Below are 24,943 nucleotides of genomic sequence, written 5' to 3' on the forward strand. Positions count from 1 at the left end.
TTTGAGTACTTAGGAAAGTGCTATAGGAATCTAATTTATTATTGTTATTATTATTATTATTATAACATGAATGTCTTTACAATATAATGCACTTCAATGTATGCGTTCTTTTTGAGACTGTAAGCTTGCATCATATTGTTCTGTAATTCTGTTGTTTGGTGGGTATGAAACAAGAAAACCTGGGATAACCAGACTGGTAACATGACAACATTTACAATATACAGGCCGGAGGGCTGAAAGCAAATAAACACTCACTCGCTAGGTGGCGGTGCAGGCCTTTATTTTTGTGGCTCTGTAAACTTCCGCCTATTAGTGTTTTGGGATGTGACGTAAGATCCGGCCGCCAACAGCGACAGCACTTTTTCGCGGTAAAATGAAATGAGCATATGATGTTGATCAGATTTATTCTAATCTAACGTGTAGCTAATTGTTGGCTAATAGGCAGTGTTTAGAAATCGTATTATTAAAGTGAATTAGGTTTTCGGCGTTGCTATGAAGTGGGAGTATAACTAACGTTAGCTACTAACATATCACCAAAACATTACCTTACTACATATCTAATCTAACTGAGTAAGAACAGCGTGCAACAATGGCACTGGTAACCGGAGAGAGCCTATCTGCAGAGCTGGACATGTTCGACATAGCCTGCCAAGATGAGTCGGTCCTCGACAAGAGTAAGTAGCTAACACCTGCTTATGGTCATGTTAGCAAATGTAGCTACGAATGCGTTATCTAAACCACAACAACCACCCAAATAGGCAGCGAGGGGTAATGTTGCGTGATTGTATGTACGTTACATTTTGACAGTCCTGTGTGATGTTTAGTTCCTATCTGGTTTTAACATTAAATTGTGATTTACATGCACAGTTCATGTTTTGTAATGGCTTTTATCAGTTCTGCTATTGGTGCTTCGTCCTATTATATGTTCTGTCTGCCCTTATTTGTTTATTTCAATACCTAAATTTACATCAGCCTGTGACTGCAAGTGGAACATTTGCATCGCATTAATATTAATTAGTGTATACATACTGTATGATACATTCATAAAGTAAAAATAAATAAAACATAATAAAATTATATTATATTGAATTCTAACTATTTTATGTGCATCATATCTGTGTACCAAAATATCTGCGATCATTCATATCTTTAATTTAGATGTGCTTAATGCAGAGCATCATTAGTGTAATCATAAGACACATTTGAGAAATATTTGCACTACAGTTATGTCTGCAGAAATTCTCCTCCATTGCTGATATACAGAATTATTTTCATTGCTGTAATGTTACACAATGTACTGTATTTGCAGTCAGCTTATTGTTACATCTCCCTTTTTACATGCTGTCTTTCCTTTCCACCATGTGTCTCTTGTCCCTCAGTGGTGGAGCAGTGTATTTGCAACAGGATACAGGCAGATGAGATGGTGCTGGAGTGGGTGGCCTACAGCACCACCAAAAATGGACTAAAACTCACTACTGACACCCTGGAGCAATTTGAACATGAGGTAACAGGAACATATTTTTAAAATGAGTCATGATATAATCAATACATTTCTTTTTGTATTAGAAGCAAGTGTCATATTGATATTGCTTTGAGCTTGACCCTCTGTTAATCAATATATTGCCCTCCCTGTCGGGCTGGACACCAGTTTTGTATTTATAGTGTGTTCATTTTCGTTGCAGGTGTTAAACAAGAAGAATAAATCCAAACAAAGCTTCAGAAAAGAAGAAATTCACAACAGAACCAGAGACATCCACTCAATACAGGACTTGTATCCTTTACAGTGAACTCTCAGAACAAAAAATTACACATGACAATCCAGCTGCTCCTTTTTCTGCATTTATGTGTCACAAGTGTCCAGTAATGCCACCATGTTACAGTCCTTAACGTGATTTCTTCAGAATCAAAGCTGAGGAAGAGGAGGAGGATCTACTGGACGCCTACTCTACTCCTGCTAAGGTAAGCTGTCACTTTTGACTTCAGACAGTGTTTTTGTTGAGATATACACATTTAAAGCCAAATGAACCAGGCGTGACTCACTTGCTGGTCCTTTAGTGTGAGTCACTTGTGTGCTCTGCCTTGATTTTGTGTGTTTGTGTGTAGGGCTCTCAGAAGCGAGCACTGACCACTCCTGAACACCCTCATTCAAAAAGAAGTGCAGCTCTGCTAAACAGCCCGGGCCTGCTGCTGTCTCCTGCCAGCTTTTCTCCCAGGTACTTTGCAACAACACAGACCAACAGTCAGTGAGCTGCTGGAAACCAGCACCAGTATGCTTTCTGGTTATATGTGTATACTTATGATTAAGTCTCGGATGAACAAAGTAGAAAACGCCTGCTTCTGTGGTGATTTGTTGTTTTGGGTTTTTTTGTGTGCAATTTTCTGTATTAATATTTAATTTATTACAATGAAACTTTCTTTTATAGTGACTTTATATATAACTTTTCAAAACAAAAATTAAACAAACATCGTTTGTATAATAGTGGTATGAAGCCAAAAATGCAGGCCAAAATATTGAATTCAAACTGACATTTTTGTTAAAATGGATTTTCATTCTTTTCAATTGGGGCCATTAACACTCAACTGAATCACTTGTTAAGAGGGACACACATTGCGCTATGACCTTACTCTGCCCTTTCCTTCCAACTCTCATTTTGGAAGTTTAACACCATCACAGAAGTACAGCCAGCGAGGAGGGAAGGGGGAGGTGGTGGTTACATTTGGGGCCGTGCAGGGTACCCGCTGGGCAGGCAGGAAGACTGTGTGCGCAGGCGTCCAGCTGGAGCTGCTGGACGGGCCTGAAGACTCCCTCCGCTGCAGCTACAAGTACATGTTCCAGAGGTTGCGCGATGTTCGAAATGGTGAGAGGCAAAAACATAAGAGCCTGCGTTGTTGTTTTGTATTTTTCAAGTGAAAACAGTCAGTGTCCGCTTGTTCCTTTATTTACAGATGTGGTGGACATTCATACATTTCTCCCCTTAAATTATAATTGAAACAGGTTCCCTTAAATGTATTGATGCAAAAACATAACAGTAATTGTACACCCTGCCCAGATAAATAGAAACCGGACACGTGATTACACATTATTTGAAGTTCTTTGCGTCTGTTTTCTTCAGTGTTGACAGAGAAGATCGAGGAGCTCGGCGAGGGCCTCAGGTCTCACTTCAACATCGAAGAGTTCTCGCCTGTGTCTCTGCCCGCCCAGGTAACATCATGGATATCTTATAGTTATAATTTAATATTTTACTCAGGTTTATTCCTGACTGGAAAGCTGATCTAATTAAACATAGATGCAGGAAAGTGTTGAATACTTATCTTGTCTAGTTATTACTAGGAAGAATATGGCCTCACTATGTACTCCACATCTGTTAGTTTAGTATTATGTGTGAATTAAATGTATTTGTATAATTAAGTATTACCTGACTGCTGAGTTTGGTGTATTTTATATCTCTACACCTGTAGGACAATATAACAGTGCTGGGTCAGGTTTGCTGCGACAGCAATGGCAAACTGAACGCACATTCAGTTCTGTTGGAGGCGGGACCAGAGCAAGGGGGTCAGCAAGTACCCGTTGACCTATCAGAGCTTAAAGAGTACTCTCTGTTTCCTGGTCAGGTGAGCAAAAGGAAATCTCTTGTCTTGGCATATCAAGCTACAGATGGGTCTGCTTTGAAAGTCTTTTAAACCATATTTCTTGGTTATGTTTATTTTTTTAATGCACAAATTGTGCAGCTCCCTGTTACTGTTTACCCACTTCCTCCCATTTCTGCTGTGTGTTCTGTCATTGTAAGTCACTAAACTAGAGTGCATTGTGATTTCAGTATTAGAAGGTGGTCTCTCCTTTTCCTGTGCACCGAGGTGTGTGTGCAGCAGGTTATACGGCCACCAAGAGTAACAGAGCATGCCAAGGACCTGGGCAGGAGGTTCCCCCAGCGTCTGACCGAGAACTCTGACAACCGTTCAACAATTGCCACATAAGCATAAATAACCGCATGCCTGTTGTGTATAAAATACTTTGCGGGATGCATTTAGTTTCATCTCCTCGTCTGTTCTTTTTCCTCAGGTGGTCGTGATGGAGGGAATGAACACAACAGGAAGAAAACTGACAGCTTCCAAACTCCATGAGGTCAGCTACAACTAAGATTCACTTATATTGTTTCAAAATTCAAATGAAGCGGTTCAGAGTATCTCAACTTGTAGAACTCGGGGCTGTTTGTGTATCTTCTGTTAAGAGTCTTGTCTTTTTTTAGGCAGTCCCTCTTCCTTTCTACACTTCTGAGGTGAAAATGGAGATCGATGAAGGTAAGAAATGATGTTAGCTCTGTATGTATAGAACACTTTCTTTAAATAAATAGAGTGAAATTTATCCAAGTACTTACTTAAAACTTTCAACTACAATACCAGGAGTGACTGTGAAGTCTGCTGTGTCTCTTTCATGTTAATTGCATACACACTAATCATGATTGCAGAGCCAATGAACGTACTGGTGGCATGTGGACCATACACTCCCTCTGACAGTCTGACTTTTGACCCTCTGCTGGACCTAATCAGTATCATTGTCAGGGATCGTCCTGATGTCTGCCTGCTGGTACAGTGTATTTACTTGCTGTATCACAATGAGTAGTTCTTGCACGAACAGGTGGACAAACAGACATGCAAAAAGGCTGTTTTGTTCTGTCACAGTTTAGAAGATCAACAGAAAGTCATTTTATGTTTGGGTTGTTCTAATTCTCCTTTCTCTTCTCTAGCTCGGCCCATTTGTGGATTCCAAACATGAACAAATTGAGGTGGGGTTAACAGCGGACACGCTCAGTTTTTGTCCTTATTATTACTCCTTTCCCAGAGTATGAATGCTCCTAGAGCTAATGTTTGGTATTTTAAAACAATCCAAAGTCACAACATGGGATTATGAATTCCTTTTTGTTCAACATATTCATCGCTTGTGGCCTGCTCTTCATATCAAGCTGGTTGATCACGAACGCATGTGACCATCTCCACCTGTTTATCAAATAGAAAGCCCAGGTGACTGAGACGTTTGAGGCCATTTTCTCAAGATGTATCGAAAGCATTGTGGATGGCACCAAAAGGTATGTTTCATGACTCCTCTAACTGAGATTCCACCATGTACAGTAAGCTTGATTAAAGAGATGTGTTTTCTTCATGGTACTCTTGTCATGTGACAATGTGGTTTCTTTTATCCAGTGTTGGCTGTCGCCTCGTGTTTGTGCCCTCCCAGAGAGACATCCATCATCATTTCATCTACCCGCAGCCTCCCTTCACTCTGCCAAACCTCAGCAAGGACCAGGCCCAGGTCGGACACACAAAGACCTGACTTTAGGAGTGTATATGTAAACTGAGTAAACGGATGAGCAGATAAAACAGGCTTGTGAGCAGTCATGGCAAGCCTTGTTGTAATTTGGTAGTTTTAAATCTTGCATTTGCAGAGTCACTAGTCTTAAATTAGATAATGTAGCAAGTTTTTTTCCAAATATAAAGCTGTCAGATTAGAGCCCCAGGTCTGACTCGTGTCTCAAGTTGTGTGACTTGAGTCAACACCTCTTTCAGAAAGGTTATCAAGCAGAGGAACTAAGAAAATTGTCTGTTTAGTCAATAGCGAAATGCACATTTACACATCGTGATCAGTCTTACATAGTGTTCCTCATCACACTCTGCAGCGTGTCACCCTGGTCCCCGACCCCTGCACCCTGCTGATTGACGGCGTGACCTTCGGCTTGACGTCCACTGACATCCTGTTCCACATGGGTGCCGAGGAGATCAGCTGGTGGGGAAGCTTTCTAATTTTCACACACCTTCATCCAGAAGTTGAGCTCAGTTAGAATTGAATTTGAGGGCTAAATTTCTACGGGGGTTTACTTAAATACCAGAACCAGCAGCTGCTTTTAGTATTGATCTGTATATTTCATTGTTTTGTGTTGCAGTGGCATTGGATCAGACAGATTTTCACGCATACTGAAACACATGCTGACCCAGAGGAGGTAGGAGTCCTGAAGAAGTTCACTTGTTCTTTCTGTTCTGAAGACGCCCAACATTAATGATCTCGTTTTCACTGTACAGTTACTACCCGCTGTACCCACCTGTGGAGGAGGTGAACATGGATTATGAGAAGTTCCAGATCTTCGGTCAGATGCCGATCACCCCCGATGTTCTCATCATTCCCTCTGAGCTGCGTTACTTTGTCAAGGTACAGAACAAATTTAAATTTTAACATCCTAAATACAAACATTTAGTCCAGCTGTTGATTCCAGTATTTTGATGCAAACTCTTAAGATTGGCTTTTTTTTGTTGTTGTTGTTGTTGATTATTTACACACTACGTCTTTTAAAATGTCATCTCCACCCATCCTCAGGATGTGATCGGCTGCGTGTGTGTCAATCCTGGACGGCTGACCAAAGGCCAGGTGGGCGGGACCTACGGCAGGCTGCTCATACAGCGCAGTGCTGCATCAGAAGACGGAAAGAGAGTGAGTCCCTGTGTGGCTGCTCAGGTGGTGAAAATCTAAAAGAAAATTAAGACTTGAATGCTCGTTGTCAACAGAAATGAGCTGAAGTAACCAGCAACCAGTTTGCAAGTAGCTTTGAACGCTGCACTCTGCAAGCCTGCTTATGTAAATGTGTTTAAAAAAAAAAATTCACTGTACTGTTGAAACCATCTTGCCCATTGATTTCTTTTTATATGACAAGTCTGCTTGGTGGTGGAATATCTGTCACAACAACAATCTGTTTTCAATAAATTATTAGCCTCCTTTCTACTGTTTTTAGTACTGTTCTTTTACAACTACTAGAGTGCTGTTTGCCAGTGCATTATATCTGTATCTACGGTTCTGACTGGAGGAGAAAGAAACCTGCTTAAAGTCCTGTTTTGTAGTTAAAATTGCTGTCCAGAAATAAGATGAATAATTGTTTAATATTTATTTAATGTGGTGGAGTTTCAGGTGAGCTATGCTTTATTTTTGCATGGAAATTACTCAACCCATCATTCTCAAATCAACTGCCAGAAAACCAAACAATCAGCATTACCATCAACAGTTTCAACTCCTTTTTTTTAATATAATACTCTAATACCTGATTCTAAGTGACTAAGGTAGGGATTTGTACTTTTATTCTGAAGGTGTAGGCAGTTTAGACCAACACATTTAGTCATAAAAATGGTCAAACTCATCAGAGTCACTTGGGTTATCAGTCTTCGTTGATTTGTCCAACTCCACTTGGAAAATCTCCACCTTGTCACAAAAAGCTGGAAAAGAAATTGAATGTGGATCAAAGTCAGCATCTTCAACAACATGTTTTGTGTATATCCAACCCAGCGTGTGATTGTAATGACGGGACGGTACCTTTAGGTTTCTCGTGAGCTCTCAGGTCCTTTGCTCTGAAAATATGTTTAAAGAAATATGTGAGAAGAGTATTTCAGGATCTAGGTTTTGCCATGAGAGATGTAAAAACACAGTACTCACTCTTTTTTCTGTGATTTTTGTTGAGGTGCTAGTAGATGCTCAACATCATCCTCATCGCTGATCTCATTTGAGTCACTGTCAGAGGATCCTGTTTTACTCCCCTCTTCCTCATCATCTTCCTCATCTTCGCTTGCCGCCTCAGGAATAATGTGCATCATTTTAGATCTGTGAACAACAGATACACAGTTCAGGTGCGGTCATTTGCAAGTAAGATTCTTTCATTATCTTACTTGTCCTGTGGTGAGATGATGCTGTCCTCTGAATCTCCTCCCTCCTCTGGTTCTCCTGCTTCGTCTCTTCTCTGCTCCTCTTCCTCCCCCTCCCCTCCTTCCTCCTCTTCATAGGACTCCCCCTCCTCCTCAGTTTTTTCCTCGCCTCCTTCGCTCGCGTCCTCGCCCACCTCTTCATCCTGGGAAGATGCGGGACCCTGTTTCCCTTTCTCACCGCCGTCACTCTTCAGCCTCTCTGACTCCTCCATCTCTTCCTCTGCTCCTGTCTCCTCTTCTTCCTCTGTTGTATTCTTTTTTTCAGAAGCCTCATCGTCATCTTCCACATCTCTCTCCTCTTGCTCGTCATCTGTCTGATTGTTCGCTTTTTCTTCACTGTCATCTCCTTCACCGTCTCCCAGATCTTTCTCACGCTCCTCCTCATCCTCATCTCCTACACTGCTCCTCTCCTGCTTTTCTATTTCATCTCCACCTTCATTTTCAATCTCTAAACTTACACTTCCTGATTCCTCCTCCTCCCTCTGGGCGCCTGACTCCTCATTACACCGCTCAGATTTGACATCAGAACTTTGATCCCCTGCTTTTCCACCCCTGGATTCCTCAGTTGGACTCCCCAGCTCCTCACCAGACTGAGTCTCTTCTTTGTGACTCCCTGAGTCATCTCCATTGCTCCTGGTCCTTCCTTTTGTCTCCTTCTCATCCCCTGGTGATCCAACAGAAAGTCCCCCACTCCTCCTTGTCCTCCTGGTGCTCGTCCTGCCTTTCTCTGATGAGGCCTCACTTTCTGAGCTTTGGGCCACTGTGACTGCAGCAGTGACAACGGCGCTGGATATCCTAGATGATCTGAAAGGAGAATGGTCGTGGATTTATATGGTATTCAGAACATAGATCAGTTGAGGTCAGGGAGGTGAGGGGAGGAAACAGGTTTGAAAGACACAAAGTTCAGCAAGTTCAGGAACTTAAAATTCAGGATAAATCTGTGGAGAATATTTCTTACTCCTGAGAGCTGCATCTTTCTCTGTCTGAGGAGGTACGCCGTGCTATTCCTCTCTTCTCCCTCCTCTTCCTCTTATCTGTGCTCGCCTGACTGCACTCCATGCTGCTCTCGCCGCTCTCTGCATGGCCGCTGGATAGACGAACTAGGACGCATAAAAATTACAACCCATATAAAAGCTGGAGAACATACGATCAGGAAGATGAACGCACAGGAAAAACGAAGTGAACTGAAGTTCAACTTTTCATATTTTCTTTTCCCACCTGGTTTGATGTCCAGCTCCTGGGATAAATGACTGCTCCTGCTTCCACCACCTCTCTCTCTCTTTGAGCTTGGTGCTCTGCTTGTCTCAGCCTCCTCCTCCGCAGTCTGCACCACCCCAGTCTCAGTAGGAGGCTCCTCTGTGTAGAGCTGACCCCACAGAGCCTCAGAGCCTGAAGGAATTCCAGCTGCACCAGCAGTCCAGGGGTAGTGGGGCTGTGAGGAAGACCAAACTGGTGGATTCTGCCTGGGCCAGGGGTGATGATGACCAGGAGTAGAGGCGAGGTGGTGGAGCTGGAATGGGTCCGTGAAGATGGGTGGTGGGAGGAAAGATGGAGGGACATGAGAGGAACCCTGAAGTTGATGGGGTGCTCTGATGGGAAACCTAGATGCTTGGGATTGAGGGTTGGTCTGCCAGGAAGATTGCGTGTAAGGGAGATGTGGGGAGCCATGTTGGTTGTAGTCTAAGTGGCTGTTTTGGCTGCAGTGCTTTTGAGGGGGAGCAACATTTTGTGGCTTTGAAGTAGGTCCTGCAATCAAAGACACATATTACATGAGAGTGTATGTGTGTGATGCTTTAAACTTAAACTTGAACAAAATTATCTGAACAAAACAGTTTCTCAGTACCACTGGGCCATAAAATATTTTGTGGAAGCTTTGTGTAGAGTTAATTTGTTAAAAGGTGGAATTCTGAGATTTCTCTGGAACACGCAATCATTTCTTAAAGTCAGTGAAGAAGAGGACAAACCTTGTGAAAGTAAAGGTCGATCTGCTGAGGACTTTGTCAGTTTATCTTCTGTGTTCTTTAGACATGACCTCAAATACTCCTCCATCCTCTGTTAAAGAAACAAAGTCTTGTCCCACAAATAAAAGGTAAACAGAAATGTCTTTTACATCTATAATAAGTTATTTTCAGACCTCTTTTAGACAAATGGAAACTCCTCTTCACATCAGGCAGGATGAGGTAGAAACAGTTACAATGATTATGATTACTAAGCAGAGTAGAGCTCTCATGTGTAATTGTTAGAGCACTGTTCATCCCATTTTTTTCAGTGTAAGATGTGAGTTTCAGCCTCTCTCGAAATTATTTCTATTAAAATTACATATTGCTTTAGCTGCGTACTTTGATTCTGGGAGGTCTGGGGAGCCCTTCAACAAAAGACAACACTATCACAAAAAGCAAGAAAGCCACTGCATAATGAATTCCTTGTACCTTCTGAGCAGCCTGTGTTTTCTCCTTGAGTTCCTTCTGCCAGCGGGGGGAGCTCTCATCCAGGTACCGTTCATACTCCATCTGTAGGGGTCAAATGTCAAGAAGAAGCTTTAGCCTAGGGCTTCATGGAGGCAAGGCTATATGGATGAGAAGTGTGATTGATTGTTATGTAATAGACAGGTTTCCTCTCCTGAGCTACTTCCTAAATTTTTCCAGTGCATTTCCCACTGTGTATGTGTGTTTTCTTTGGGTCTACGCACCCGAATAGTTTTCATGGCAGCAGTAAGGCTCAACATCTCTCTCAGGGTGTCCTGCGCTTCTTCAAACTGCTGCAGCAGCTGCCTGTTGTGTTGTTGGGCTGTAAGCTCTCTCTCCCTCAGCTCCTGCCAGCGCTGCTGCAGATGCATCTCCCTGCTGCAGGAAACACAAACACAGGTAGTAAAAAAAATAAAAATAAAAACATTTACACCAACATACACAATAATGTACAGTGCAAGCATGCGTGTTGCCTTTTGTGTGTGCACTTTCAGATGTGTATGACTCTGAAGAGTTGGCCTGTCGACACTGTGAGAAAGAGACGTCATAATACAGAGTCATAGTCACCCATGCCACACACAAACTTCTCCACCTTCACACATAATCCTAAAGTGACAATAATACAATTTCCAGCTGAGATTATATTTACTTTTACATAGTATTTTGGGAATATTGCATATACTGTAGTTTCCACATAATAATTCTTTAAACTTTACCAATACTACACTATGGGCTTCCTCTTTTGTACAAATCCCTGTGGAAATCCAATTGTTTTATGGTCTTTTTTTGTCTTGTCCAGGCCCATGATAATCACTCCCACACGACATGACAGCATTTGGCATTCTTACCTCTTTTTCAGGCTGTGCTCTCTTTGTTTTGTGAAAGTGAAAGTTCTTTCTGTGCCGGTCAGATTCCCAAGCGACAGTAAATTCTCCTTCGGTGCAGCCATGATCGCAGGCTTTTCAGTAGATGCAGAGATTATCAGGGATTAAGGTCTGTGGGGGGAGGGACCACAGACATCTGCCAATCCACTCATGGGCGTGGTAATGGAGTTAAACAGTAGTGAGAGCTTTTTTAAATGCCACACAGGTAGCCAAGTTATTGAAACATCTGCTGAAGTATAGTTCTAAAAAACATAAATATGGCACTCTCTTTTTATAATAAAACACAACAAGGTATGCACCTTCAATGTACAGTTGAGCCCTCAAGGCTATTAGACCTCCGATTATTGTTTGATATACAACCTGAAATTATTTGGGGCAGGGGGCCCTGAATGGGGGAAATGATTCAGGAGGGTGGAGCTGGTAAGGGGTCAGGAACATGCCAGAAACTGCATTAGTTACTCTTCACGTTTTTAGGGGCCCCACATTTTCAAAAAATCGCTCCAGGTGAAGGGACCCCCACTCCCCACCACCACCCAACAGGTTGTGCTAAAAGCGGAACCACAGTGTGTTGTTGCACTGCGGATGTATGTTTGTGTTACACCTGGTTGAAGAACCTGATTCCGTCCAGTAACAGAGATACGTAACATTTCAGCTCTTACATTACATTAATGAGTCCCGAAGATATTTCAGGTGTTACTGATCTTATGCGGCTTGTTTAACCTCGGAGAGGAAGCTAACAGCGCGGTTCTTTGGCTAACTAAGCTAACCAACGGCCGCCACCGTGCGTCTGTCAAACCAGTCCTTCCAGTGAGCTCATCGCCTTTTGAGCTGTGATTTAAACACCACGCAGGGAAACGGACCGGGCAGGAAACATGACGAGCCTCGCCAGTAAAGTGTTCTGCAGGGTTGAGAGGCTGTGTCACCACCTCCCCGTGGTCCTCAACACCTTCCTGGTCTTCTCCATCACCGGGGAGGTGAGCTACCTGGTGCTGGTCGAGGCTCCGCTGGAGGCAGACCAGAAGAAGACGGCGTGGTCCGCCTGGTGGAAAGCGGCCCACCTGCTGGCCCAGTACTTCATGCTGGTCAACATCTGCTGGAACGCTCTGCTCTTTGTCAGAACCAGCCCCAGCATCAAGGGGGTGTTCCTGGGGGGAGAGGGCATGGGCCAGGGGTGGAGGTAAGGAAGGGGCAGCTGTGGGGATTATTACACATAACAGTTAACACTGGCCTCTAGACTGTATATCAAAAGTTGTACACCTGTAAAACCAAAATCTGTGACCTATCAGATTCTGTGATTACACCCAAACGATGATGTTTTCCTAACCATAACCAAGTACCTTTGCTACCTAAACCCAACCAAACTGCAACCGGTTCATATCGTCAACAAAGCCTCTGGCGCTCAACTTCCCATTTGGGTCACAGAATCTGATAGGTCACACATTTTGGTGTCACACCTGCTGTGAGAAGAGTATGCAGGGACCGTCTACAAAGTGCCACGCCGAAAAGACATAGTGCAGAAATATTCAATAACTTCACTCTTGTGAAATGTACTGTCACCCCACACACATTTACAAACTCCAGCTGGTTTTACTACAACACTTGGTTCGGGGAAATGTGCTTTTGCATGATCTTGGGGGCTTCACTGTTATACTGTGTATAACCATCAAATATCAGTTCATCCACTAGTGGTTGCCTGTTGGTTATACTTATTTAGAGAAATGTTCTTTTGAATAAATCTGGGATTTTTTTATCTTTAATAACTTCACTGTTATAAACTGTAGTCTCTCCATTATAAGCCCACTCATCAGTGGTCTGTTGGTTATACTACAACACTTAGTTTGTAGAATTATAGTTTTGCATAATAATTTGAACTTTAACATTCAGTAACTTCACTGTTACAAGCTGTAGTGTTTCCAAATTCCTCTCACACATGAATGGTATCCTGGTGGTTATACAACAACACTTAGTTTGGGGGAAATGTCTTTGTTGTTAATGGTTTTAATGTTTTTCAAGAAAGTGTATTCACACAATTCACACAATTTTCACAATTTAACAAGAATCTCTTCAGCATTGAAAGCATGTAAGAAGGTGTCTTCCTTTCTTACCACAAACTAAACATTGGTTTAGGCTTTATGAATTGCCAAACATACTGAAACACACAATACATCTTACATAGCTTTCTAAACTGCTTTTTCTGAGAAAGATAGAAGTTTTGTTTAGCAGCCTTTCTCAGTGGTTAAAAGTTGAAAAGTGGGGTTCATGATGGTTTGGTTATTGGTTAATTACAGTCGCAAAAAGTAAAAAGAATTATTTAGGAAATTATGTCTGACCCTCCATTTGTTTTTGTGACTAATAACTGATACATTTATAAAATCACTTTTGACAAGTTCACATGTGTTGCCCAGTTCTCTTTGTGGTGAGAATCCAAGTTAAATTGGTGTAAAGTATCATGTGTTCACACTGGTGCAATTATGGGCCTATATCATTTTGTTTGCTGTATTTGTCTTGAATTTAAATATAGTATCACATAGACCTGGAGAACAGCCATTAAAAATTGTTTACCCATTTGTCTTTATATAAATAACAAAATAAAAATATCTCTACAATGAAAAGAAGTTAAAGCCGTCGCCGTAGGAAATAAATTGAGACTCTGAAACAACCCACCTCATGTATTAATACATATTTCTCACATAATTAAAGTAGTTGTGTTTGGGGATTTTGTAAGTAAATTTTCAGGCTCATAGTGGTTCAAACAAATTACAATGACTGATTTTAATCAGTTTAGATCATACATTGTATTTAAGTGATCAGTAAAGTAGTACCTCTTTAGCGCACTCTGACCTTTTACTTGTCAGGTCAGTGCTGCTGTTCTTCTCATTTGTGCTCTTCTGAAGATCTTTGTCAGTGTTAAGTGTTGACTTTTGCTCTCTTTGGAACTGGAACAGTATTTGGAGCAGTGTAGAATTTGGAGCCGGCAGTGTGAGACTTTGCTCGATCTCTCTTTGCCAACCCTGCTGATATTGAGTTATGTCTTTTGGTCGCATGGGTTCGCATGAGAAGTTATGAGACATGATGTGTTCTCTGAATCTACCATGTAGAGAGTCATGCATTTTCCTGACAAAAGTCCCTGGTCTCAGTTGCTCCTGCTTTTTCTGAATTGAATGTTTAACAATTCCAAAACATCTCCCCACGTGGCAGCTTGTGTCCTTTGTTTTACTTTGGCCGAAGGTGTCACATTTTTGGTCAGATGCATATCTTTTCAAGTTCCCCAACATGTCTTTCTATTCAACTTTCTCCATTGTTTTTGGTTCAACTCGAACGCTGCTCTGCAATATTTTCTGTTGCTTGTCTTCTGTAAGTCTTCATCTCTGACTGCTTCCTCCACTTTAACTCCGCTCTGCAATGACATCTTCTGGGGTTCGTATTCTGCCTTATTCTCTTCTGTGTTGATTAGGACTGTATATAACGATTATTTTTCAAGTCTATTAATCAAACGATAATTTTTTCGATTTGTCGAGTAATCTAACGACTAACTTTGTGTATTCTAAATAAAAAACATTGCCTTTTACTTGATTAACTTACCAGTTTATCCAAAATAAATATCAAAAACATGTCAAATCAATAAATCAATATTTTATTCAATCATCCTGTTGAAGCACATTAGAATAATGACAATAGCAGCATATCTTAAAATGAATCAAATTTCTACGTCACTGATGTGTTGTGAAAATAATAACAATAACAGACATTTTTTTAGGCTACTTAAAACTGTATTTCAATATTGATTAATTCAGTATGATAATCAAATGTATTTCTGCATGAATGTGGGGCAAAGAAAACAACTGAAACTATATTGTACAAGAGTGAAGTTATTTAATATCTCTGCAATATGTCTTTTCAGCGTTGCACTTTGTAGACGGTCCCTGTGCACTCTCACAGCGGGCTGCACATAGAAACCAGTGGTAATTGTGCAGCTCATAGGACGACTCATTTTGGTGAATATTAGTTTGTAGCTTGTTGTTTTAACTGCAACTGCACTTTTGTCAGTCCTTCTTCCTCAACAAAATAAATATCTTAATAGAAAAATTAAATGCTAATTTGTGATAAAAATGAATGAAATCAAACATTTATTGAACATTTGTTATATTGTTATTGAGGAAAAGTATATTGCAGTATTTATCATTATTGTTTTATTGCCCAGACAGACAGACAGACAGTAGGGCTGGATGATATGGCCAAAATAGTAATCACGAAAAAAATTCTTATCTTTCTATATCGATAATTATCACGATAAAAACAGAAACTGTGGACCAACAGTCCATCATTACATTATATATTCACTATGTTAGAAGGAAATGTAACCTCTCTTGACAACTTATACCGCTCATCAGTATTAAAGAATTTTCTAGTATGTGTAGAATGCAAAAGTAGGAACCTTATAATTATGAGAATAACCACAGCAAAGAAATGCGATCCTCTGCTATTTCACAGTTGTAAAAATAGACTTAACACTGATGGCCTTAGTCTTTATGTTTCAGTGAGATTAATACCCAGTTTTGTCTGTGAAGTGTAGGAAAATCTCTTTCCATAAATAATAGTATTTTCTGTCTTTCTTTCCCATAGGTACTGTTATACATGCGAGACACACACTCCTCCTCGGTGCTCCCACTGCTATGACTGCAACGTGTGCGTGCTGCGGCGGGATCACCACTGCGTCTTCTTTGGCCGTTGTGTGGGTTTCCGTAACTACCGCTACTTTGTGAGCTGCTTGTTATTTATGTGGTCTGGTCTCCTGTACGCCACTATGATGAACGCGGAGGTCTTCATCGTCATATTGAAGGAGGGTTTGACTCTGCACAGTGTCCTTCTGCTGCTCATACCCTGGATCATGCTAGTTTCAGGTGCAATCTGGTTTTTACATTTTGCATAGCTGAGGTACTTATTTTCCACTAGTTTTACTCACCCTGGGTAAACTGAATGCAATCTATAAACTAATCTTTATTGACTGTGCTTTTAAAGTAGAGTGAGCTCCTGCATAGAAACTAGGTATGTTAAAGCAACTTGTATATACTTTTGGTTTTCTGTTATCATTTTAAACCCACGTGTAGTGTTTGACATAGGGCTGCACCTAATTATTATTTATATTAACAATTAATCTGATATTTTTGTGATTGGTAAATTTGTTGTTTTGTCTGTAAAATGTTGACATATTGAAGAATGCCCATCACAGCTCCATTCCCAGAGCCAAGGATGATTTCTTTAAATGTCTTGTTTTGTCTGACAACAGTTCACCCCCCCCCCCAAAATATTCTATTTACACTTAGACAAAACAGAGAAAAGCTTAAATCTTCACACTGGAGAAGCTGGAAGAGCTAAATGCTTGGTTTATTAGCTTTAAAAATGAGTCTGATTAATTGAGGATCAAAACAGTTCAAATTTCCCTCAATCTGCTTTAAAATCTGTACAGCATATGCCACCCTCTATACTTAGACCCTCGATTCAGATTTTAAAAAACTCCCCAAAAACCCTTTAACTGGGGAGAAAATGGAAGACACCTCAGAAAGAGAAACAGGAGGGATCCCTCTTTCACGATGGACAGACATGCAGTGCTGCCTTCCTCCTTGTTTTCGTGTCAGCTCTATGTTTATCTCACTTGATAGAAAGCTCTGGTCAAAGTGTCCCATTAATCACACACAGTGGTCTACATGTGATTGAACCAAACTGGTGGTGAAATAGTGAATGCAGACTTTTTATTTTAAATCTCTAATTATAATTTTATGAACGTTAAAGGTTACTTTCCCCTAAGCTCTCTTTAAATTTTAATGCAGCGGGATGCTACATTTATGCTCTTGGACACATTGGTTCAGTTGTTTGTGATGAGATGGATTGCAGAAATATAACAATCTATTTCATGTACAAATATGAACGTGCATTTATATAACTGGCTATGATTTAATCTGTGCCGCTGTTCCATCTCTCCACAGGCCAGGTCTCAGCGCGTGCCTTTGCCTTCGCCTTCATCGCTGACACATGCGTGGTGGGACTCCTTCTGGTGTCCGCCTTCTTCTTCTTCCATCTCTTCCTGATGTTTCGGGGCCAGACCACCAGGGAGTGGTACTCGTCCCGCCGGCCCTACAGCCTCGGGCTCCTGGGCAACCTGCGTCACACTCTGGGGCTTCGCTGGTACCTCTGCTGGCTCTGCCCACTCATCCCATCACCTCTACCTGGAGATGGGATAAACTTCCTGGTCACCGGATCGCTGGAACCCATCCGGTAACAGCTGAAAGTCTGAATTTTAACGGGCCGGGTGTCTTTGCGTTCGTGATGGTTAATGTTATCGGGAGCATCAGCAGGGAAGATCACCTCAGGTCAAGAAGAGGAAGCTTACGATGGGAAGATGCAAGGACAGTATGTGGTTGTTTAAGATGTTACTAGGTATGAGAGTAGGTGTAACTGTTTACCAGTATCTCCTTTAGCCTCTGAGACAAAGAAACGATGGGTCTACTCAGAAATGTACCTTGACGTAAAGGTAATCTATACGCTCATTGAGGCTGGCCTCAGGGTATTAACACAGAAATCAGCAGAGTTCCTCTGGAATACTGTGCACTGAAAACGTGTGTACACAACACTGAAATTAGAATGTATTTTAATGATTGGAAAAATGTATAATTTTCTCTACTGCTGTTTAGTCATCCTCTTGGGATCGGTGATGGTAACTACTTTCTCATACTGTTTATTTTGCCTAAATCTGACGGTCATACAAATTTGGCTTGCACTGTTTCTGAATAGACCGTGGGGTGTAAAAAAATACCGCCTGCTATCTGCCGTTGTGCATTAGCCGCTGGGATCATGATGTGCTTTCCACTTGTCTACATCTACTCCTGATCTCCAGCTGAGTTTATTGCACTGAGCTTTTTATTGAAGGATTAAAGGAACTATAAATGGTGTGAAATCTAGTGTTGTATTTTACAGACTAATGTTAAATCATTTAGTGAACACACTATTTCAAATCGTTCTTTCCCCATGTCTCACATTATGTTATTTCAGTCAGTGAGGGACCTACTACAAAGCAAACCAAACCTAGCGTGCAGTGTAACAACATGTCCCAATTCCCTACTACATACTAATTGTACAGTATATACTGTATACTAATCTTTAGAGTATTGTGTTTTAATAGTTAGTATACAGGAAATCAATATGCTTTTATACAATACTTAACGCTGTCAGACGTCAATCAGACTGTGACTTTAGAATGTCACTGTCAACTAAACCCAACAAAGAGAATGTGGTATGGATTTGGGATGAACTGGACTTCTGTTACCTCCATTACAATCCTTTTTTTCCTCTCTTTTGTAATGATTCTCCTGGCCTTAAAATCTAGTGAATATATTTACATTACAGCCAAAGTTTGTAAGTATTTTAAATTGTTTGCTAAATATACATGTCTACTTCATTTCTTGATTTTTGTTTGCTATTTAAAATGGGTCATTTGGTTTGCCATTTGAAAGTGCTTCAATAAATTGTGTCAAGGGGAAGAAATGTTTTATCTATTTCTATTAAAATTGTTGTGGGACAAGTTGTGTTGTAGTCAAATTTAGTGCTTCCTGGAGTTCATATAATGTCAAACATGTCACTTGAGTTGTAAAATCTGGTCATTCACATTCCTGCTGATTTAATTCTGATACAGAGAAACTATTTTAAAAGTGCACACCATTTGTAAGAAGGATACTTATGAGTTTGACAAAGATGCTCTCAAGCTACACGTTTTAATAAATGTTAGCTGACCCCACAAGTGTTCACTGAGCTTCCAGCTCTAGTTATTTCTCACATGTAACTGTCCTTAGGGAGACAACAGTTAGACTGATAAGGCAGAGACTGTAGCTCAGGCGTCAGGCTAGCAGATATCAGTGTTCTCTGTGAATCTTACAAGGTTGAGTCTTACAAGAAGTCACTGGCTCCACAGATTAGAGTACAACTCATGGATGGTGATAGATTCCAATATGATGAAGCATTGGAGTCTAAACATCAGATAGATTAGATGTTCTAGGTTAAGGCCAGCTAAAGATGACCTAATAGGGAAACCTACAGGCACTAGGGGGAAGAGGGAAACATAAAAGGGACCAAAAGATGCAATCCTTCAGATTTTGGCATTTGACTCCTCGGTTCTTCATCAGTCTCCAAAACATCTTCACACCTGAACCTGGCTCACAATATTTCTTCAACACTTTGGACCTATCCTCATACAAGGGGCTTCTGTACCTGGTCAACGTCTGACGTTTTATTCCACGTCTGACGTCACAATCACGATGTGATAACCACGGGCTTGTCGTCACCTTGTTGGTTTGAACGGTAACTGTTAACCGCCAGGAGACCCGGCAACGTGCGCATCCTGCGTTTGGTGTGGCAGTCAGAACCGCGGTTTAGCTGCTCCCACCGTCTGCATTTCGATTTACTCGCTGGTAAGGCATTTTTGTTTTCGATTTTTAATGACATATCCGTATAAAACATTAACGTTAGCAGTTTTAGCCATATGGTAACTTTTGGTCAAGTTCGAACTTTGCCTTGTGTAACGTTAGATAACTAGCTGAGAAACATTAGCTAATGGTAACTTTGCCCGTAAGTCAGTGAAAACAGGAGTGATGGGTGTCAACATCTCTCGAAAAACACTGGACTTAATTGTGTGTCCAACACTAATGTGGAATGTTAACATTAGTTAGTTATCTAAAATGCTAAGTCTTTCTAAAAATCTGACTGATACAAGTTTAAAGTTAGCTATGGAAAGCAGCATGAACTGTAACGTTAGCTAACTTAACGTTACGTTTGCCTATTGACGAATGTAGCATTATACACATGCCACATTGGCTGACTTTCAGAGATGCACGTTTTTGCTGAAAAGAGCAGTTAAAGTCACTGAGAGAATTTATTTATTTTTAATAATAAACTGGGATAGTAATAGTGATTGCAACCACAGGATATTTGATTCTTTTTAAATGTCAGTACTCAGGATAATCAGCTTTTAAAGCTTGGAATAAAAAGGCAATAAAAGATTTAATTTCATTGCAGGTGTCTCTGCTTTCTGCAAAGTTGAATGAATGTATGTTACCAGTCTGATTAGAAAAGTAACATTATGAGTCAGTGAGAGAGTAACACTATCAACAAATAAAAGAGGACCACTGTCATAATGTGTCTTTTTTTTTAAATAAATTAAGGTTGGAAGAAAAATGTATGGAAAATATATCTTAAAAACCTGTGTGTCGCTCCTTATGGTAATTTTGGTGGGTTATATGTTTTTCACACAAGGACGAGTAAGTCAGCAGGATGGACGTCACAGAGGAAAATATGTGAGTGTTGTTCCCTGAATAAAACCCCATGCAAAAAGTTGTTTGGTTTAGTTACTTAGCAGCAACATATGAAGCTTTTCTCTGGTGTATGTGTCTGTGTGTGTGTGTGTGTAGGACACCGAAGGAGATGCTTGAGAAAATAGCTGAGCTGGATTATAGTCAAAGCCAGCTGAGGGGCCTGAATGCTGAGATGAGGCGCTGGTTGGATGCTGCAGATGATGATATGGCAATGCTGCGCACGGAAAACGCCACTCTCAGAAAACAAGTGAAAGCGTAACTAGTCGCACATGATTGTTTCTCCTCATTAGCAGGAGGGTTCCTCAACCGTCTGACTATCAAATTAAACACTTCAAGAAATCTTTTAGCATATTAATCACCTATAATTCTCTTTGATCTCCCTGCTGCCTTTCAGACAGCCACTCTCTTTTTCCTCAAGCATGTTGTTGGCTTACCTCCTACACAGAATGTTGGAACTTATTTTTCCACTTTCTCTGGGCTCATCACCTGTTTTCATTTGTTCTCTTAATGTACTTCCTCTGGGCTCTGTTTTAAGAAAGTACCCATCTCTGTGATGATATTTAGCTATATCTTTTAGTGAAACCTTGTGATGTTTGCTGGGAAAGTTAAACTCTAAATGACTAAATACTCTCCACAGCTAGATGAATAAAAGGTAGCGGCCCTTATCTTTGGTTCTGCAGACTCCAGCTATGCTTTTGATTCTGGCTCAGAATTGGATAAAAGCATCCACTATATCATTAGCTTTAGAGGTCTTTACCTTAACTTAGATTGTAACTATATTATTGTTCCTATTTTGTCTAAATATTTTAATATTTTTGTTAAGTGTATATGCATCCAGTGCTTTAAAACTGTTGTGGGGAAAACTGTCAGGATCTTGTAGATGTGTTTGTGTGTCTGCAGCCTAGAGAAGATCATCAGTGAAGCGCAGCAGGTTGAAGCAGAGCCTTGCAGGTCCCTCCTGGCTGAGAACCTCGACGAAAAGAGATGCAGTGAAAAGAAGATTCAGAAATTGGTGGGTAACCAGAACTGATTATATTATATTATATTACAATGTATTACTGGTGTTTTCACAAAGATGTTTTAGACTTAAAATGTTAGACCACACGTGACACTGGACAAAACAAAATCCTTGATAATATCTAGTCTTACATTGAATTGATAAACACACAATATGTAATTATTTTCCGCTAAGGCTCTCTCACATCAAAACAATAACAAAAGACAAAGTTTGATGTCACGAGGTAGTGTGTCATCATGGGAGTTGTTGTCTTTCATCGTCACTGCTGTTGTCTTCATTGCATTCAGCTTCTCCTGGTATTGAATCCTTCAGTGTTAATCGTTCAGGAGTTTTTACCAGGAGCCAAATTATCTGCAGACGTCTCCTCCCTTCCAAAACAAATGGATCAGGTGAATAAAACCGGTAGTAACGGTGAATAAAGCAGTTTCACGTTAAAAAACAGTGTTTCTCCAACACTGTTTGGCACACAAAGGACGTCCCAAAGGTGCTGCGAGCCAAGCTTGCTGCTGACATTTGCTCAGATTGTTGCTCTGATTACTTAAGATCCAGACGTTCAGGAGTTTTTTTTCTTCAGGAGCCAAATTTTCCACAGAGGTCTCCTCTTCTAATCACACAGACCTTGGATTAGAACCTGTAGAAACACTGAATAAAGCAGTTTCATGCTAAAACGCCAACGCTGTTTGCCAGACAACCACAATGCTGATGCATTCGCAAAGGGCATATGACGTACTGACAGGTGACCACATGAATCGCACTGTTAGATTTTATTAAAATTGCGGATTTGTCTGGGTTTGAAAAATTTTTGGAAACATTTGTGATCATATAAGGACACAAAAAATATATAACGTAGCAAATTATATCTTTGAATTGTTGCTTCACAGGCAGAGCTCAGAGGTCTTCACTTTCAAATTTGTGCACAGAGCTGCGACAAACAAACATTTGAATGTTTTTGTTTTTTTTGTCATTTTTCAGGAACCACTGTGTTAAATTGTGTTCTTTGCTGGAGTCTAATCTAGGTTGTACACAGAGGTCAGGGAAGGATTTTTGTTTAATTATGTTTTTCATGTGAAATCATGGATTGCAAGTTTGCTGATTTGTAATTAGATTGCAAAAAGAGTTAAAGCCAGCTTCTTTAACACCTATACTGTGAAGGTTTAGTTCAAGTTGTGCGTTATTTTAGGTTATAAACAATGTCAGACTAGTTTTGAGACTTTCACATTCATTGACACTACCCCTATTTCTGAGAAATGGTGATTGATCTAAACATCAATGCATTCACCGTTCCATAGTCAAATATGTTGGATGATGGTTGTCATTTTAAATATCCAGGCTGCCCTTTGTGGTGTTGTGTTTTTGTGCAGGAGAAGGAATGCACCATGACTTTGGAACAAAATAAGAAATTAACCGCAGAGGTATGGTGTCTGTTACTTTTCACACAACTAATTTGCCAGCATACACTACAGTTACAAGTTGTACAGAAATTTGCACATTTAAATGTCATTCTGACTTTTTCAGCTGAAGAGCCTCCAGCAAGAGAGAGACCAGGACAAGATCAGCTTGACCAAGCTCAGGGCTGCCCTTCAAACCCTCGAGGTAACACCGTGAATTCAGCAAATTCAGAGGTGTTTCATTATTTTCCTCTCCCCATTCATCCTACCAGTATTTGCATTAGTCATTTTACACCGTCAAACCACTCCTGATTTGTTATGTCGTGTGTTTCTTCAGTGTGAAATGGAAGAGGCTCAGTTAGGGCTGCAGCATAGGGATGAGGTTATTCATCAGGTAGGAACAGAGACATCAGCACTAGGTGGTTAAATATTCATCTTTCTCTTTGGAGTTCAGCATGAATATCTTGAACCGTTCTTTGTCTTTCATCATTCGAAGGTCACATTTTTTTCACATTTGTGTTTGTAATAGAAAAATGTGCGGTTAAAGCACTCGGAGGAAACAGAAGAAGAGTGTTCCAACATCATAAAGGTAAAGATCATCCGTTGCTATTGCAGTTAAAAAGACAATTCCAAAATGGTAAATACACACACTAGTTAAAATATGTTTTCTTACTTTAGTATTGACACTGTTGTGTACAATTTGAAAATGTGATGTAAAAGTGTGTAGGTTCTCGCAGTGTTGACTAATGACAGATGTTCAGGGCCCTGTTTCACCAGGTTTGCAACAATGTGAAACTTGAGATTACATAACAATATCTCCAACATTATCCCTGAGCTGTTAATGTGTTAGTTTTGATTTCTGATCATGTTTTTCTCCTCCAGGATCTCAGGCTGACAAATCAGGAGCTGAGGAAGCAGTTGGAGGACAGACTGGATGAGGCTTCATTGTAAACCTGGTCCTTGTGTTTTTAAAATGAGTATCATGACATACACAGAGTCATCTGCTTGCACTCACACCGTACTTCGTGTCTGCTGTTGGTTTCCAGCGCCACTGTGAATGCCCTGATGAGAGAACAGGAAGGATCACTCGGACCCCCTTTATCCTTCGCTGAGGAAATGAAGCTGCAGGCCTCTTCAGCTGAAGTGAAAGCCAGCATGTCAGACCCCGCTGATCTTAGACATGTATGGCCTCTCCCTCTCATGTTTAGACTTGAACTTGTAATGAATGTAAAACACAGTATAATACAACAGTTAGTTTTTGTTGATGGTGTTTATTAAACATAATGATCATTTTGGAGGCTGCAGTTTGTGGTGCTGTTGAATTGTATTGCTTTATACTGGCGGCTGTTTCTAGTATTTTGTCTATCCCATTTATTTCAATGAGCTCGGGCTCATTGAAATAACAGAAACATCTCCATGTGTAATGCAGTGCAGTTCAAGATGCCACAAACTGCAACCTCCATGATTATACGCCTTGCACTTCCAGAAGTGACCACTAGAGTGTGTCAGACAGCAGCGACATGACTGTAGCTGTGGAAATGAATAGATCAGTGATGTCTGCCACTGTGTCTGCAGGAGCAAACTGAGGCCGAGCTGCTGAAACCTCAAAGTCTCACAGTAGACCTTCAGACCAAAAGGTACTTCAGTTTCACATTATAAAACATCTCTGTTAGACTTTGGTGTAGGATATGAGAAAGGTCAAACTATAACATAATAATTCTGTTTAGTAACAAATTGAATTTCTATCTCTTGATGTTTGCTGACTCGTTATCGTCCCTCTGGTTTCTGCGTTGTCTAAGGTGTGCTGGTATCTTTGAGGGAGCTCGAGTATTTGTGCTGTTCATCTTCATTCTCACCGTTTTGGCCATTGTGGCTTCAGGAAGCTGTGCAGGAAATTTTTTTCCCATCAACACCTTGTGGAGCGGCGTACGCCTGACGTTACAGCCCTATTGCAGTGTGCGTTATGGGACCTTACCTCCTATTTGATGTAAACACTCCCTCTTATAAACATGTTTATCTGGCTGGTTGTGTTTCTTTTTTTCTTTTTAGCAGCTGAGTATGTTTTCTGTTCAGTGGGTCATAAGGCCGAAGGTTT

At 40.7% G+C, this 24,943-nt stretch overlaps 4 protein-coding genes across 5 annotated transcripts; 3 read left to right on the forward strand and 1 right to left on the reverse strand.

Moving 5' to 3' along the window:
- The first annotated feature begins 345 nt into the window (after nt 1–345).
- pola2 (polymerase (DNA directed), alpha 2) lies at nt 346–6,766 on the forward strand. Its single transcript, XM_038699147.1, has 18 exons — nt 346–674; nt 1,380–1,504; nt 1,683–1,771; nt 1,902–1,959; nt 2,104–2,213; nt 2,659–2,858; nt 3,114–3,202; nt 3,460–3,612; nt 4,061–4,123; nt 4,248–4,299; nt 4,467–4,585; nt 4,746–4,784; nt 5,011–5,084; nt 5,200–5,308; nt 5,673–5,779; nt 5,937–5,993; nt 6,073–6,199; nt 6,365–6,766. The coding sequence occupies exons 1-18, from the start codon at nt 590–592 to the stop codon at nt 6,515–6,517; spliced, it is 1,809 nt and encodes a 602-aa protein (XP_038555075.1). The 5' UTR covers nt 346–589; the 3' UTR covers nt 6,518–6,766.
- A 148-nt stretch (nt 6,767–6,914) lies between these two features.
- LOC119888543 (spore wall protein 2-like) lies at nt 6,915–11,960 on the reverse strand. The gene is made up of 10 exons (XM_038699146.1): nt 11,048–11,960; nt 10,424–10,577; nt 10,164–10,244; nt 9,699–9,786; nt 8,953–9,480; nt 8,693–8,834; nt 7,699–8,538; nt 7,469–7,633; nt 7,349–7,383; nt 6,915–7,251 (listed from the first exon to the last, which is right to left on the reverse strand). The coding sequence occupies exons 1-10, from the start codon at nt 11,146–11,148 to the stop codon at nt 7,151–7,153; spliced, it is 2,235 nt and encodes a 744-aa protein (XP_038555074.1). The 5' UTR covers nt 11,149–11,960; the 3' UTR covers nt 6,915–7,150.
- On the forward strand, nt 11,956–18,659 carry zdhhc24 (zinc finger DHHC-type containing 24). The gene is made up of 3 exons (XM_038699150.1): nt 11,956–12,260; nt 15,707–15,984; nt 17,068–18,659. Exons 1-3 carry the CDS (start codon nt 11,956–11,958, stop codon nt 17,358–17,360), a joined length of 876 nt encoding a protein of 291 aa, XP_038555078.1. The 3' UTR covers nt 17,361–18,659.
- A 774-nt stretch (nt 18,660–19,433) lies between these two features.
- Nucleotides 19,434–24,870, forward strand: LOC119889182 (golgin subfamily A member 6C-like). Of its 2 annotated transcripts, XM_038700093.1 has the most exons (12): nt 19,434–19,542; nt 20,384–20,424; nt 20,539–20,697; nt 21,343–21,454; nt 22,822–22,872; nt 22,976–23,053; nt 23,186–23,242; nt 23,378–23,437; nt 23,731–23,795; nt 23,895–24,030; nt 24,424–24,485; nt 24,648–24,870. In XM_038700093.1, exons 2-12 carry the CDS (start codon nt 20,402–20,404, stop codon nt 24,832–24,834), a joined length of 990 nt encoding a protein of 329 aa, XP_038556021.1. In that variant the 5' UTR covers nt 19,434–19,542; nt 20,384–20,401; the 3' UTR covers nt 24,835–24,870. The 2 variants fall into 2 exon arrangements, with proteins under 2 accessions (XP_038556021.1, XP_038556022.1); XM_038700094.1 differs by lacking the exon at nt 23,186–23,242.
- Nucleotides 24,871–24,943: the final 73 nt, after the last annotated feature.

The sequence above is a fragment of the Micropterus salmoides genome, unplaced genomic scaffold (genome assembly GCF_014851395.1).
Source record: "Micropterus salmoides isolate LMB-PRFRI ecotype aquatic unplaced genomic scaffold, ASM1485139v1 Ms_hic_scaffold_5, whole genome shotgun sequence".
In the NCBI taxonomy this organism is placed as follows: Eukaryota; Metazoa; Chordata; class Actinopteri; order Centrarchiformes; family Centrarchidae; genus Micropterus; species Micropterus salmoides.